Here is a 17,043-nt window from a genome sequence, read left to right on the forward strand (position 1 = left end):
TCTTAATAGCCATTACAGAACAAAACATATGTAAAACTTCTAGCATCCATCCGAACAATCCCTGGAACAATCCTTCCAAACTAAAGTCCTCCTCCCCCCTAGGTATCGCTAAACCCCGATATCATAAAGTTCATGCCCAATTATTTTTTCAGCCTAATCCTTCAGTACAGAATCTAGCCCAGATGTAGATGTAGATGTAAGTACTGCGGGTAGTGATACTGCGCCTTTCTACGCTATCGTATATCTTGCTCATACCGGAAAACGGCGGGGAATCTTAATTTATCAAGGAATTCGAATATTAGGTTCAATTTTAGTGGTTGTATTTTGTCCACTATTCCACTGTACGCCCCAAAGAGAGAGAAAGAGAGAGAGAGAGAGAGAGAGAGAGAGAGAGAGAGAGAGAGAGAGAGAGAGAGTTCCTGAGAAGTGTGGCTTCTCAATCTGTTGGTAGGGTTTCCTTTACCTCCTTACAAAATCTACATACGGGTGTTAATTGACACCAACATTTGTCAAAAGGTTAATATGTCAAGAAAGGTTTTTAGGATAGGGGTCTTTTCCTGCTGCCAATGATGCATTCTCGCAAGTTGGTGATTATTTATGTCCAGTGAGAGATTCGTACTGCTTTTTCACCATAACCTTGTTTTCCTAAGATGATCGTTGATAGTATGGACATCGCCAAAGGGTTCGAGTCTTGTTTGTAGTGGTTTAGCTTCACCTTCTTACCAAATGGTACTAAAGGATAAAATTATCCTACCTATAAATCTTTCCAGACGACTAAAGCGGCAGTAGTACTGTCAACAGTTGTTTAGCTAACGACAGTATCCCCGCGATGAATAGATGACTATCGTCTGATACTAGTCTAGCCCACCAATGTGCGACCGTAGTTCAAGCTGTTCACAGTAGGTTTAAGCGTGCAATGTCAAAGAAATATTAATTATTAGACAATATTTTCATTAAGAATTTACTTAATTATATGGACACATTTAAAAAGAAGGGAGGCCATAAGTAGTGGCTGGTACGGGAGGAGGTGGTGCCGGTAAGACCGGTGGAGGTGGCGGAGGTGCTGGAACCACTACTGGTGGCGCATAAACATAAGAACCCTCAGGTGGCTCATAAACGTTGACGGGTGAAGGCGAGAAGACTGGAGCCGGGTATTCCACGCTGGGGACTTCTACGTTCACTTGCTCGGGGACCGCTGGAGGTGGAGGCGGTGGAGGAGGTGGTGGCGGCGGTGGAGGCGGAGCAGGAGCCGCGACAGGCTCAACTTCTAGAGCTGGGTACGGCTGGCTTGGGGTTGGAAGTTCCGGTGATAATTCCGGCACTGCCTCTGGATACTGGGGCTTACAGCTACATATCGCCAAAGTGGCGAATAATACAACCTGAAAAATGTTAATTTGGTCATTAGTCTTCAAATTTTTCACACACGGGATTTTACATAAAATATTTATTATCCGCAAAAGCTTAAATTAACCCGAATATTGATTTTTAACTTGATCGTCCTAGATTCCCTTGCCAGTGTTCAGGTGATGATTATCCATCGTTAGTTAAGTCTTCGGTTTAATCCGTGCATCAGTCCTGTTAGCAGGTTCTTTAAAAGTCAGATCAATTCTTATCGGTATATAAATCTCGAATTTTTAACAAAGAGGGTAACAGAAATGGTGAAAGTGGGTTAATATGTAGATTCACTTCTTGTAAATGATAGTTCTTGGTGATTGTAAATGAAATTTGAAATAAAAAAATGTAAAATTAAACATGGAGATAAATGCATAAATAATATAATAGATTTTGATTTACCTCCTATTTTAAACATGCGCCTAAATAACGTTTGATATACAAGTAATCACTAATTTAAAATTATTTTCCTACAGTATTTATTAGGACTACATTTAATTGTACTGTAATTCACGGTTTTCGCACGTTCAAAATTGAGCGGCATTAAAAACCAGCTTCTCACCGGGAGGGACATATTAGTAACTCCTTCAACCTGCTGATGAGCGTTTAAAGCTTGAAATCTGGTTGTGTGGAACCATATTTACAAAAAGTGCACAGAGTAATTATCAAAAAATTTATTTGACCCTAACTGACACCAATGAAATTGAAATTGGTACTTCTGCAAGTTTACTGTTACAGACCATCTTGGTCTGTAAATCTTGGCTTGGTTGTTCTGTCAAACGTGGTTCGGCATTTCGCCTTCTTAGGTGTGTCTGGGTGATGTTAAGTCAAGCCTCTTTTATAAGGATGTGGGGGGTTGGCTGCCTGTGTCGTGTTTTCTTCGTTTGTCGGTGCCTTTAGTGGATTAAACCTAGGTATTTTTATTGTTTGGCTCGTTCATCACCACTCAGATCTCAGACGACATTCTCACGATTGGTAGTTCTACTACCTTACAAATGAATTGTATGCAGTTTTTGAACAATTCTTGTCACAATGTTTTGTAAGATCTTGAGATCTGCGAGGTGATGAACCTATTTCCGGCCTATCATTTTGGTTTGCCTATCCTCGCTGATTTAGTCTGTCGCCATCTCGCGACAGATAGGTCAAAAAGGTTGGAATATCTACGGCCTAAGACAAGTTTTCCTAACACAAAACACTTGGCAAAAAGAGTAATAAATAAGCAAAAACTTGTAATAAAACTAATATACCAATGACTAATCAGGCTGAATTTTCTACGAAAAATTAAAGTAAATTAGTTCAAAAACAACGCTGAACTCACCAATGTCTTCATGCTGAGGATTTCTAGGTTGAATGATACCCTGACAGTTCTACCGCGTATATTTATACAGCAGGGAATGGTTGGACAAACACTATATCTATAGATCTACTTTCGCCTTATTTTCAATTAGGTAATCTCGCAAATGATCGGTCTATTATTGTTAACCATCATGAAGTGGTAGATGTACGATAAGGGTTTGAACAGAAGAAAACAATTCTCAAATTTCCACCACTTTCGTTAAGGCTATTTTGAAACTAAATCTTTACATTGGGGATGAGTCAATAAAAATGACCGTTTTCAATTTACATTACATCTTAAAATTTATTATAAGTTTGTATTCGATAATTGATCAATCATAATGGCTGCCGAGTACGAAATTATCGTTATATTGCACTATTATTAAAAAATTGGGTCCAATTTGAAGGGTAGGAAACTTGAAAGATCCAACTGAACGGAGGTGGTTAAACAGATTCAAAAAATGGTGACGTAGGCTTAAAAACGGGAAAATTCAGGTCAATTAAAGATTCAATTGAAGATTCAGGTCAGATTCAGGTGACAATTTTGGTCAGCCTGAAAGAAAAAGGGCTATGCGGACTATCTTGTAATTTAAAAATAAGATATTTTTCTCCCTTGCATTTGAAGGGTATTAACTTATTATACATCAGTCAATATTTTTCCTGCAGTATGAGAAAATAATATGAGGATCATATTAAATGAGATTAGATATATAAAGCGATACAAAAACAAAAGATGTTTCCAATAAAATAAGCCTAAAAAAGAAAGAATAGGCAAAAGAATGAACCATCAAAGGTGGCAGGTTTAAAAAGTTGTTGCTCAGTGGACAATAAGGAGGATGTGTGTAGGGCATTTAAAACATATATGAGCTTATGTAGTTTCATAATTGTTCAAGTAATGCAGACAATTAACGAAATATCATCAAAATGTCTAGCAGTTATTTCTGACATAACCGTAGGTCAGGTCAAAACACAACTGAAAAATCACATTCATCCAACCTGAGGTAAAAAGGGATTTATTATAGGTTATTTACAAATGGGCAAATATCCGTATTGGAAAAAATGCACGTAACGTATAGAAATGTGTATCTTGCTGGTAAAACTTAACTCATAATGAGGACATGTCCTAAACCTTGTATGGAGAAAAAATTTGGACATATCCCCCCTAACCAAATGGTAACAAGGATAGCCATGAAATCTATTCTTAACATTAACAAAGAAAAATCTCAAAAGCGATTATAACAATGGAAGGATGAGAACATAATGAGAGAATATCCAATACTCATAGCTCCTACGGACAACATGAACAGTATATTTGAATTTAAAATAAGTATCGATTAACATAAGCTCACTGAACATAATCTACAAACCTTCTCGTGAGATTTGGAAAGAAAGATTTGATAGAATGCCTCAAAGGAAGCAGGAAAACACTGTGAGCAACAGGATTCTTAACGGAACACTGCAGACTGAATGGTCACTAGAGGAAAATTGGTATCAATCAACACAGTTCATGTAGAATCCACGAAGAGGCAGAAGAGTTCACAATACACCTATTGACAGACAGGTGCTACACTTATGCACAAGAGGTTACTGCTATGTGACGTGTAGTGCATATAGTTCTAGTTATGTTATTTATATCTAAATTCCATTTCTGATTTTTAAATTGAACATTTATTGGAAATAGTTCAAAAGCTTTTTAAATGATGAAGCTTCTTTAAAAATTAAATTAAATTAATCATATTAATTCATTACATCCTCAGAAAGTCCTTCAAGGATCACATCTTGGTCCTATTCTCTTTATATTATTCATAAATGATATCAAGCTATTTTGAAGGTATTCAATTTCAGCAATTTGCATATGGCCTTAAATATATAAAATTATATCATGTATTAAGGAATTTCAATGTTCTTAGAAATCGGCTTCCTAATTGGCAATTGTAAATCCTTCAGCAACACTTCTTCTTCTTTTTTTTTTAAGTAAGGAATGTTATATATCTCATAAGCGTTAAATTTTTTTGAGAGAGGGGAAGGGTTGCATGAAAAAATGAACAATGGGCAATGGTGGGAATTGAACCCACGACCATGCAGTTTAGAGCTGAGACTCTGAGAGCCTACCACACAGACCACTTGGCTACCCCGGTCCCCTCACTGTCATGTCCACACTGGAGAATTTCAATTTTGCCTTGCAGTTGAAAAAAAAATCAATATTAAATTAAACCAAAAAAAATAAATTAATTAATTAATTAAAAAAATAAATAAACAACACTATTGTTTAGTGCTTTTTTAAAAAAATATTCATATGTTTGGTAAAATACACAAATTGAATAGGTTAAGAATTTCTCTTCTTCATTTGTTTACACCTGCATCAACTGTTGTACTTAAGTAAATTTGATAGCATTTTACAGTGAAAACAAAACAAAATTAATGCAAAAATATACATAAAACAGAAAAAAGAGGTCATTCACTGAGACTTAGGATGTCACGAGGACATTAGCGCTTCAGCCGTCAGGGAGAATTATTTGGAAGGATGTGGGATGAAAGGGGAGTGTCCATGAGGGTTTGGGTGACTGGATAATTGTTTGTTAAACTTCTTGCAGTGCTTTTTCACTACTCCAAAGACATATTGGATATTAAGATCATTGTGAATTGTAAGATTGGACACAAAAAGGAACATTGAAGAAGGTTTGAAGGATTTTTGATTGTAAGGATTGAATACATTAGAGTTTAGAACGTTTTGTTGAACCTCAAAGTTCGATGACCAAATGGATCTCAAAATAGTTATATAAATGAGTGGTTTATTTTGTAAAGTCAGTTTTGATCATTTATCTGGTAATCGTTTAAGTCTGAATTGTCTTTTAGCTCTTGTCTTTTGAGTCACGTGTGAGGGTTCCATGTAAGTCTTTTATCAGTGTATAGCCCAGCAGACTACATTACCTGGTGAAAAAGAAAATTTAGAATAAAATAATGGTAATTTCATGAAACTCACTGCCATCTGCATATCTGAGGATTTCAATTTTGCTTTGTTGTTGAATAAAATTAATACTAAATATTTCTGATATTGTTTAGCGATTTTCTTGTAAATGACGTGTCAAAATACATAAATCGATAAACAAAACTGACATACCGTTTTGCAAAGTTGATAAACAAAAAAAATGGTAATTGTATAAAACTCACTGCCATCTTCATATCTGAACATTTCAGTTTTGCCTTATAGTTGAAAAAAGAAATCAACAACATTTTTGTATTTTTTTATACATTATTTAGTGTTTATCTTTTAAATATTTATGTTTTTGGATACTTGTCATCTAAAATCATTTGCTATTTTTGGAAGTTGATAAATCTTTCTAAGGACCTGGAGAAAAGGAATAGTTCAAAAGTATCCGCTAGAATGCGCTTTATTCTTTAAAAAGTACCTCTACTAAAATGTAATGTTATATTTTTATTTCTTGCTAGATGAAGGTCGACTATTTTAAAATTATACGTTCAGCCGATTGCTTTTTTTCAAATTTATTTATTTAACGACAGATAGTTTATAACGATGCTTTATTTTTGTTTCACAGGTAAGATTTATTTTATTTTATGCAAATCTGTTTAGAATGACAGTTTTTTACTTCCGCTCCGGCACGTATCGCTTGTTCCGTCTGGTTTTTGAAACGGATAAGAGCCCATGGCCAGGGGATTTTCCAACGCCCTCGGCGTGTCGATTTTTTCTCGTAATTTTTCGTTTCCTTCATAAACATTTCTGATTGAAACGTAAATCGTGAGAATTGCGTTACAAACGCGGCGGCTTGGCGTAGCGGGGGGTGGGTGGGCCGGTGTTCGTCGGGGAGGGGAAGTGTCGAAAACTCGAAATGACGTCAGGGCCGGCCGCCCGGCGAAGCGGGATCAGCTGAGAGTGTAAACAGGGCCGTTTGGAGGGGAGATCCGCCGGGGAGGGGATCGCCGGGAATGGAGGGGATAACTAGGTCGGCCAATCGGAGGGCCGAGTTAAGGTCACGTGCCCTTGTTGTTATTCGATCAGCTGTCACGGAGCCGGCATTCCAGTTCTATTCTGATGCTTGTCATGTTCGGTACGAATTCGCGCGCAAGTAAAATCTTGTACTCCCTCCTCGGTTCAGTCTCTTAATCGCGTTGAAAAGAAAAGTGTCCCACTGTGTCGGTCGACGGGTTCATAAAGGAAAAATGTCGACGGGGAAACGTTTGGCAAAAAGGTCCATAATAGGGACGAGGGTGTGCGTCAAAGCGGAAGACGGCATCTATTACTCGGGAGTGATAAACGCAGTGAAAACGCCCGGTTCGAGCCACTCGGCGGAGACCAAGTATTCGGTCAGGTTCGACCCCGTCGCCGAGTTGCCGGCCCTGAAAAAAGAGTTCAAGGATTCCGAGCTGATCGGACCCGGCTTCCGGACCATGACCGGCGTCCGGCTCCTCTCGGGTCAGAAGGTCTACATCACCTACAACGGACGAGAAGTCTCCGGACACGTGACGGAGCATAGCAGCGTCGCAGACGAAGTGGCCGTCGTCATCGCTCCTCCCGGTACCGAGGTAATGACAGATCTCTGACAAGAGTCGAGGAGTAACTCGGTCGTCGGCCGGCGGAAAATCCTGCGAGCTCCTCACTCGTCTTTTCGAGAGGGCTGATCGCTAAAATTAGAAATCCGACCGTAAGACGCTTCCTAGTTACTTTCCTTACTTTCTATTTTAGAGCCCGACTCTACGATTCAAGATGGTGAACGGGACCTCCACCGCATGGCAACAGGCCTCTGGGCATTTTCGAAGCCGGTTTTCTCGTTTTTCTCATCTTCTCCACCTCATTCGTTTCCTACGACGATAAAATCCGCGACGCACTAAACCTGTTGATAATCCTTCTTGCACTCCTGTGAAGTAGACCGACCGGCATTTTTATCAGAAAATTTAAACGTTTCCATAATGTTTTTCCCCAAAATAATTATAAAAATTGGCCAATTAAGTCGTCTTAAATTTAAATGACGTAATACAACAGTCGCGATCTTTGAAACGCAAGCCGGCACGTCGCCGGTTCGAATAGACAAGGCCGATGCGTCCTTTACGATTCTCGATGACAGAACGTTTCCCAGATTCGATTATTGACTTCCGTAATGAAGAAAAATGTATAATCTCAACGAAAACGTCCCATCAATTTTTGAAAGTTGAGTTTATTAAAAGTTATTTGGCAGGTCCTAAGACCCAAGCCATTTTTACCGGAGGGACTCGGCAGGCCTGCCAACTTCGCCCGGTTTTTCTACGCAGAGGAGAGAAAGTCGTTGCGGCCGCTCTTCCCGAATGCGCATTACTCATAGAATTCTGTTTATTTTAAAACCCCGACGCACGAGGTCTTTTTATCTTTAAATGTTTTCCCCCTTTTAACATTTGGAAATAACGTCAGTGACTGTCGGTCCATCGTTTGCAACGGATGACCATCATCAGTGACCACTACTGCTTGACCCTTTTTTTCTTAAAAGAAGCAAGTATATGAAACTATCAGTTTTACATCCAAACCTGTATGTTTATAATAATAACAATAATTTAATTGCGCGTGTAGATTGTAAATAGCGACCTATCGGCGACGCCGGCCGGTTTATTCAAGGATCATGGCCCCTTGTTTGAATTTAGAATTCGCACGGTTTGACGTTTAAAACAGACGATTTGCACAATCATTAATTTCAATTAAAGAATTTATTGACATTGTGCCCGTGGATTTTATCCTTTAAATTAGCCTGTATGTAATCTGCACTATTTCATGCAATCTTTGAAAGACGTCATCGCCGGTTGACTTCGCCGACACTTAGTTGTCCAGGGATTTTCTCTAATAATTGACAAAAAAAAAACTTTGACTTAAAAAGTCTTTAGGGGATTTTCCAGCGTTTTACGGCCAGGATTTCCAGCCAGAGGCCCCCCCCCCCATAGGTCGGCCCGTCACAAAACTACCTAAAAGCCCAACCTGGTACAAGGAAGAAATTTGTTTTATGATCTATAACCTTTAAAATATTCATTTTTGCATGTTTTTGCCATATATTATAATGAATATATGTAATATATTTGTATTATTATGTCTTTCACATTTTTCTTTTAGCAAATACCCTTAAGTAATTAAATAATACATTTTATTTCAAATTTTTCATTAACAAACTATCCCAGAATGTACAGAATACAGACAGATTTAAACAATTCCCAGTCTTTTTTATTAGCTTTTCTGTTAATTTAATATTATATAACATTATTAGCATGGAATCTCAGTTGCTTCGGTAAATTTGGTACTGTAAGAGGTCAAGGTTCTTTCTCTCTTTCGTAAATGAGGGCAGGAAAAGTTGCCAGATGTTTCGTTTCGTGAATCCAATAATAATTCCTGGAAAATTCAATTTAAACGAGAAATATTTTCAAAACAAGCTGAAAATATTTTGATGCCCTACTTAAAGTAGTCTTTGGTTTCAGTATGCAGGATGAATGAGTTTTTGAATTAACGTTGTAAATTGTTCAAGTTTAAGCTCAATATCGACTTATTTGAGTCCGTCATATATCGCCTCTGTAATTGTTGAGGTTTTATTATTATTTTTTAATGTATTTCAACTATGAGGTTTATGAAGCCTCGAGGTACTGTAGTTTTTGAATTATGCGCGGCTAGGATATGCCGGATATTTCAACTGATATTTCGTACACAAATAAGGTTTCTTTTGTAACATTTTTTTAAAATTTGCATAAAAATAATACTTTCTGGCTATCAAGTTGAATATTTAATTGGTTATTACTTCACGATTAACGATGTGGAGTGCGATAATTAAAAAAACCCAGGCTCATGAATTTCACAATCAGTTTGGTACTAACTGGGCATGTCTAATCGAGCTTATGTTGCAATATTTTAACAGCAACATTAAAAAAATTGTTTTCTAACTCATTAAAGATTAAAAATAAACGTGAAAAATTTAACGTGGTTTACTTGATAAAATCTACTGGGTCGGCTGTTTAACAAAAAACAAAAAAAAAAAGAAGAGTTTATTGTCGGGTAATAAAAATGAAGACGAGAAAGTGGAAAAAGGAGCATGGAAGATTTTGAACTGGATAGTTTCATGACGAGAAAGCCGAAGGCTTGTTGAATCTGTCGCCCCTCCCTGGCAGGGATCTGCGCTGCCCCGTGTTGCTTTCACCAAGCAACGGCTGCGCGTTGCTGCTCTGAGGACAAGGACAAAGCAATGACGTGAAAAAATATCCACAGCTGTAATACCAGTTACGTCACCTTCATCCCCATTAATAGAATTAAAATTGCCGGAGAAGCCGGCCGGCGGAATCGTTCGCCGGTGGAAAAACCGCGTTTCTGGGAACTGGAGACGCCGCGAAACGGTGGGTTACCACATTGGTTGGAAAACAATTGCCACCGTTACATGAGGTGGATCGTCCTGGGCTAAAGGTTATGTCGTCATTTCCATTACACATAGAACATTTAGCCTTCATTTGGTTAAGCAAATATAACCGCAAAGTTGCAGTATCCTTGATTTTCATATCTCAACAAATTCTACTGATCGTGATAACAAATTCGCATTTTCGTGTTCATTTATCACTTGGGCGAAACTCATTCATTATTGACATTTACTAAGATGAATAGATGAGGATTGACCTCAAAATGGAAAAATCCGTCCTTTTGGGTTATGAGGATGGCCAGCGTTTTACGCAAATCACGAATTTTCAACCTGTGTTATTTTTTATTGGGTAACAATCCCCTCTCTGCATATAAATACATCGTTCCATACATATTTTAATGTATAAGAGAACAATTTTTATGGGCAACAAAACGTAGTAATACATTGACTGTAACCCCAATCCACGAGACTATTGTATAGGTCGATCACATAGAAGATACTATTAAAACTTAGTAATACCTCTAACATCAAGAACAGTCGGTACTAGAAAAATCTTCATAGTTTTTGCTGATTACTAGAAGTTTTTTAAATCTGAGAAATTCAGTGGTCCAACGGGTTTTTGAAATTTGATTAAAGCGAACGTGTAATCCTTGAAGTTTCAGCTCCGGTAATTTTTTGATTTCTAGCATAAACAAAATTCTGTATTTAAGCAAATAATGGTACTATAAAAGCACTATTATTATTTTACAGTAACAAACAAAACAGCATTTATAAAAAAATATTTGAGATTTCTTCCTGAAGGTCTTGGGTGTTTGTTTTGAACCTGTGCCTCTCCATGTTTAAATCCCTGACAACCAGTGGAGAAACGCCTGGCGTTGAACTGACAACCAAACCAAGAAACTCAAAAATTGGTTGATGGCAGGTCTACTTTCTTTATTAATTTTCTGACTAATAGGATCTTTTAGATAGAGCTATTATAGAATATAGGTTTCAAAGATTTCCTTGATAATTTCATCTAGTAATAAAAATGATTTTGGGCACGAATTCCAACGATATAAATTCATATAACATGTAAAGAATGTACTATTGGATTTTTTGGTAAAAATGTTTCTAAAATTTAATTAACCAGCAAAAAATCCGATCTTTATTGCTGTCCAAGATCTTTCCTGCTCTACGACTTCTCTCTTTATGTATAGTCATAAATAGTCAAGAAATAATTTTTTTTTGGAGATGTGGACCAACATTTTTATTCTTGAATAAAGTGTGAATATTTATTAATAAGAAAAGTGTTATTTGGGCCATTTGTCTTATATTATTTTAAGTATCCAGTTTGTTTAGAGGTTGTTCTTTTATTTATTAAGTGTAGTTATGTCTTAGCACAAAATAAAAAATTCAGTGATAGTCTGAAGTGAACTAGAACGAATTAAACAATAAGTTTTTTTCTTAACGAAGATAAACGATTATAAATATGTATTTGGTAGATCTCAAGTGGTCTTTTTCCTCTGTCATGATGGTCATTGCCATGTCGTGCAAAAAACTTATTCCATATTGGCTACAGGTGTATATAGATCTTACTTTGGACAGCACAACTTGATTAGTTTTATTGGTACCATGAGCTTTCTTCCTGTTTCTAGGGATAAAAAAAATCGTTGAAAGCACTGGAAATCGAAGAAAAATAAATTGAATGTTAATTCTTTTTCCGTTATTCAATTCCTACACGAATTTATGAAAATTTATTCTTAGGCTGTATGTCCCTGAGTTTCGCTAATGAACCGTTATATATTTGTATTAATTGATTAACTTCAAGGTTGTTTTTTTCCGGACAACAATAGGACCGAAACTATGTCCAAAGGAATCCTGATAGAAAAGAACCTATTTGTACTTTAAAAAAGTGTAATCTCCGATCAAATGGCAATGGACAAAACCTTGCAAAAAATTCCAGTTGTTTGCATGCAAGTGATTAATCAAAGCATAGATCTTCTGCAGCCTGAATTAAAAATGTACTCGTTGAGTGTTAAAACGGCCTTGGGTGTTATAAAGGATTGCACTTTAGTACGTTTTTCCTTCTGGAATTTCCTCTTGGTGGGTACATCGATTTTAATATGTATTGAATTGAGTCTGATTCTGAGCGAAAGCAGGTGGATATCACACATTTGATCGCAGTTGGTCTTTAAGATTATGTTGTTTGATGCAGTTAATCAATTTTAGTAAGTGTATATTTGCTCAGCGTTAGCTACGTTTCATCTTTTAATCAATGTCATATTTTATTTATCGACTAGTCTAATTCACAACGTACTAGGAAACAATTGGGCTCTTTCCTGATTTGTGAAACAAAAATCGGACCAAGGGAGCGAAGGTTAAGGAGAAAGTACGACAATCCTTGTATGAACAGGTCAAGGAAAGAGATAGAGAAAGAAAATAGCTGAAAACCGCAAGAAGGCCAAACCTGACGTTTTTTTACAATGACGATGAAAAATCTTTCATTGACTATTCACGCACATCCTGATAGTTGTTTCTAATTAATTTTAAACGTCAGACATTCTCGTACATTGTGAAATTTGCTCGTGTCGAAACTGAAGCGTGGTCGTTTCCGATCATTTTTGACATTTCATTTGACAGTCACCATTTAAAAAACCACATGGAAATGTTTTCTTACACAAACCAAAAAATTTAAATAATACAAATTAGTCTTAAAAATTCTATGTTAAATAAAACACCTTTAAAATTATAAATTTTATAGAATTTCTACAAGCATGTACACTAAGATTTTTGATGTCACACCGTTCTGCCTTAAACATAAATATAATTACTTTAAAAGAAAGGTAGTTTGATGAGATTAAAGCTCTTCATATGCTGTTATTACCCTTTTTTTATATTTTGTTCCGGGGGTAACCCGGATATTCTCTATTCCCGGTTATGTTTGGCATCTGCTTGTCATTATGAAGGGATTGTGAAAGTCTAGTGGATAAAATGTCTCCTGGTCTGTAAATGATTGTACGTCATTTCAACGAGTATAGTTATCCAGCTGAAAAAGTTGGTGGAAACAATAAGAAAAATAAGATAATAAGAATTCCTGTCGATACATTTTCTGCCTGATAATGCTACAACCTGCTTATCCTTTTTTAAAAAGGAACTTCCTGTTTTTTTTACAAGTCTTCTTATCACAATTTTGTCGATAAAACGGTGTATTTTTCATAGATTCTTTATCGAGGTTGAAAAAATTTAGGCTGCACTGATGTCGCTGTGGTATTTTAATCACACTGTAGGCTCTTCCTGCTTGTAAAACTTTAATCGTGGTTTGGGAAAGTTTTTGTTCTTTTTTTTACTCCTTGTAGATTATATCCAGTGTAAATAAGAGTATTGACTTATTTTTCTTTGTAAGATTTCTTCTTGAGTCTGCGCGTTCCAACAATCCAAGCCATCATATTTTCTTCCACCGAAGAAAAGTAACGGTACAAAACCCTGAATTTTTTTCTTACTTGGTCGTTTCAAAATCGTTTTGATCTATCCGACACATTTAGGCTTCTCGTCAGCTTAAGCGATTGTCCAGGTATATAAGCAGGGAGAGGCATCTTCACAAACCCTGTACTCAAAATAGTAAAACAGCTAGGAAATGTGGTCCAAAATGAAATGAATCGACCAACTTGCAAGATTTTTTTTGTATAGATGTAGTGGTCACGGTTGCGGTTTTTCTTAATTTAACAGTTCTCCAAGCTTTCGACTTTATTTGAAGCCATTCTCAAGGCCTGAATTACAAGAACATCGAAAAACATACATTTCAGGACACTGATAGAACATGATTCATTTTATGTATTTGTGTATATGCTCTAAATAATTGATAATTAGCGAAATCTGAATTTACTATGTGATTAATCCAACTTTTTTTGTCCCTCATAAAAGTGTTAGTTTTATGATAAGACACAAGGCCAATAACAATACCGTTCTTTTTCAATAACACACCTAGGAATACGGCTGACAGAATAAAATTATGTTAATAATTAAAACTGGATTTCTAAGTAGAGTACTTACTTTTTATTTTATTCGTTAAGAAGTAAAACTTTTTTTCTTTATAAATATTACAGATGTTAGACTAAAAATCGAATTTTGGCTGTATATAGAGAAGGTGATTCTTTCCCTAAACTTAATCACAATACAGAGTGGAGCATGACCTCACATTTCAAATTCAGAACTTTTATGCTTGCATATAAATTAATTTAATTATAACTATTCTTTTGCCATTTGCACATTTATTTTTAGTTAATCCCTTCTATGTATTTTATTATTATAATAATCAGTTAAAACTCCAGCATAAGTTGATTTCTCCTGTTTTGTCTTTTTGTAAATTACAAGAATTAGTAATCGTGGAGATAAACAATTTTCCCTTTATCAATCGTCTAGTCAAGTTCGTTTCTTTGTCTAGGATTATCGCTCTGTCAAATTTAAAATTATGTTACATCGATTTATCATGCTGAGCCTATGTCATTCTTATCCCTATTTCTACAGTCTTTTAAGTGTTGTCAGTAAATTCTTTCAATCTCGGTTTAGCCTGCCCAATGTATTCTTTATTACAATCATTACAATAAAGTTTGTATTTTATATTGGACATAAACGTTATAGGGTCTTTTTCCATTATGTTGGAATGTAATTTATTGATTGTTTTGTCATATTTAAACGCCAAATCGATAAGTGGGTAAGTTTCCTGAAAATATTGCTTTTAATTTATATGCTAGTTCTGGTATGAAAGTTAGTGGACGGTAAGATTTTTTGCTAATTAGTTGATGATTATCAATCTCTGCAGTATGGGGCACTTGGTGCTCATAGTTATAAATTAATTTGTTAATTAATTCTGTAGAGTAATGGTTCATTTTTAGAATCTTTTTTATTCTTTCTTTATTTCGTTCATAGAATTTGGGGGAACTTAGGAGAAATGCTCGCCTTACAAGATTGTTGACTCAGTTCACTTTTATGTTGAAGGTGAGATAAGAATTAAAATGAAAGTATATAGTTGTGCAGATGTTTTTCTTGTACCAATGTATGTTAATGCTGTTGCTGGGTATTCTTATGACTAAAACTTCAAATGGAGTAATTCATTTTCATGTATCAGTTCAGTTATGAATTTTAATTTTAGGCTTTCACGGTAATCATTCAAAAATTCAAGGATCAATTATATTAATTCCTTCTTTTCAAATCCTTCAAATTCTTTGGCATGATTGCAAATATATCGTCCACATACTTTGTTAAAAATTTAATTTTGTAAGGTAGTTGGAGAACAACCCGATTGATTAAGTAGGACGTACGTATGTCTGCAACTATGTACAACAACGTATGTTACATTGGGGAAAGTATACCTCCCAATGCCATTCTATCTTTTTGTTTGTAAAAATGGTCCTCATATTTGAAATACCCATTAGTGATGACAAAATATGCCCAAATATAAATTCAAATCAACTTCTGGAAAATATATAGATATGTTTTATCAATTATTAATAATTAAATAATAAATGACGTTCATACGTATTGATCTACATAAAGAGTGTACATCAAATGATACTAAAACTTCTTCAGCATCGATATTATGTGAAATGATTTTTTCATATGATATTCATAAGAGTTGTGTTCTTGCAGTTGTTATTCTCCCAGAAATATTTTAGGGTTTCTTGTATCTATTTGGACCAATTGTTCCACGAAGCAACCATGCATGAGACTAGGTATTAAAGGTGTATTCTCGTTGTGTACCTTCGGTAGTCTATATATTTTTGGTGAATTTTCTCTTGGACCGTTGATTCTAGTTGGGCCATTCCGTTTTTCGGGCTAGTCGAAAGCGAGGAAAATCGCAACATTCCAGTTGAAGACCAGCGAAACGATCCGGCGTAAATTAGTCGCTGACTTTCTCTTTTTTTTCCTCGCATATTTCCTTCTTGTGCAATTGAATTCGAAATGAAAATTGTACCCAATCTTGTGGGGATGGCCAAGCGAGGTTCAATTTTCAACTCTCTCACTGAACTTTTTGGGTGGAAAATCTTGTATTGGGTTGCTATTTTTCGATGTTTCGCTTCTGCAAATCGGTAAAAATACCAGGGTAAACAAATGGTTAACTTTCGTATTTTATGTAAAACATTTGAGAACATAACCAAAATATTGACGTAATTCAATTTGGTCTGCGAGTTGGCGAACTTATGTTGAACCGGCACCGGGTCACTTATTGGGTCTGTATCCATTCATCGAATAACTCAAAAAACCCGCAAGTGTAAAACAGAGTCAGTAAATGACCCTGGGCCGGTTTAACATACAATTTAATGCTAATTATTAATTTTTGTAGGTTATGTTTCTCAAAATGAATCTTAAGACGTTTCATTGCTTTTAAAAATAAAAACCCTCTCCAATTCATCCATAGTCTTGTACAAAGAACAATTTTTCATGACGAATCCAATAATTTATTCTTCTAGTTATTATATATTTTGTAATTCAGCTAGAACGATCGAGTTTTGGGGCTAGGCCGGTTGTCTAAATCTCTTTTTTGTCCCTTTCTCCCATTGAACACCAGACCGGTCTTGGGGCGCGGCGTCCTGCCAAAAATTTTTAACATAATTTACTACCTCCGGCCTCAAAAGCTTTATTAGAAGCCACAATCGTTTCATAAATCTTTGTATAGTCTAAATTCTTGTTCGGAGTACACATCGTAGGTTGAAAATGTGTTGATGTAGCGATCATTATTTAAAAGAGCGATCGCAGTATTTGCAAGTGCGTTAAACCTGACTTTCTGAAATAAATGTCAGAACTTAATATTTGCCATTTCAACCTCGTTTGATTTACGCCTGGACAATTTCGACTACATTGTAAATTGTTTGTAAAAACGATAGTTTGCTTAAGGTCATATGAGAACGTCCTCGGATCTCTTCAAAGTCCATGGCACTTGTAATTAAGGAACTCCTATTAGAACCGTTTCCGC

General features: G+C 35.9%; 2 protein-coding genes across 4 annotated transcripts in view; one reads left to right on the top strand and one right to left on the bottom strand.

The window, feature by feature from the left end:
- Window positions 1-930: 930 nt before the first annotated feature.
- Window positions 931-5,834, bottom strand: LOC106664807 (leucine-rich repeat extensin-like protein 3). 2 transcript variants are annotated; one of them, XM_014390820.2, is made up of 2 exons: window positions 5,711-5,834; window positions 931-1,379 (listed from the first exon to the last, which is right to left on the bottom strand). In XM_014390820.2, the coding sequence occupies exons 1-2, from the start codon at window positions 5,720-5,722 to the stop codon at window positions 984-986; spliced, it is 408 nt and encodes a 135-aa protein (XP_014246306.1). In that variant the 5' UTR covers window positions 5,723-5,834; the 3' UTR covers window positions 931-983. The 2 variants fall into 2 exon arrangements, with proteins under 2 accessions (XP_014246306.1, XP_014246305.1); XM_014390819.2 differs by lacking the exon at window positions 5,711-5,834 and adding an exon at window positions 2,711-2,760.
- A 911-nt stretch (window positions 5,835-6,745) lies between these two features.
- The window catches only part of LOC106664870 (zinc finger protein 395), a 95,310-nt gene continuing 85,012 nt past the window's right edge, over window positions 6,746-17,043 (top strand). Inside the window, exon 1 of one of the 2 annotated variants that reach the window (XM_014390914.2) lies at window positions 6,746-7,269. In XM_014390914.2, the coding sequence (XP_014246400.1) occupies window positions 6,907-7,269 (363 nt within the window). In that variant the 5' untranslated portion in view covers window positions 6,746-6,906. The remainder of the gene's footprint in view (window positions 7,270-17,043) is intronic. The other variant, XM_014390915.2, reaches the window with a different exon arrangement.

The sequence above is a fragment of the Cimex lectularius genome, unplaced genomic scaffold (assembly GCF_000648675.2).
Source record: "Cimex lectularius strain Harlan isolate CLEC.00 unplaced genomic scaffold, Clec_2.1 scaffold137, whole genome shotgun sequence".
Classification (NCBI taxonomy): Eukaryota; Metazoa; Arthropoda; class Insecta; order Hemiptera; family Cimicidae; genus Cimex; species Cimex lectularius.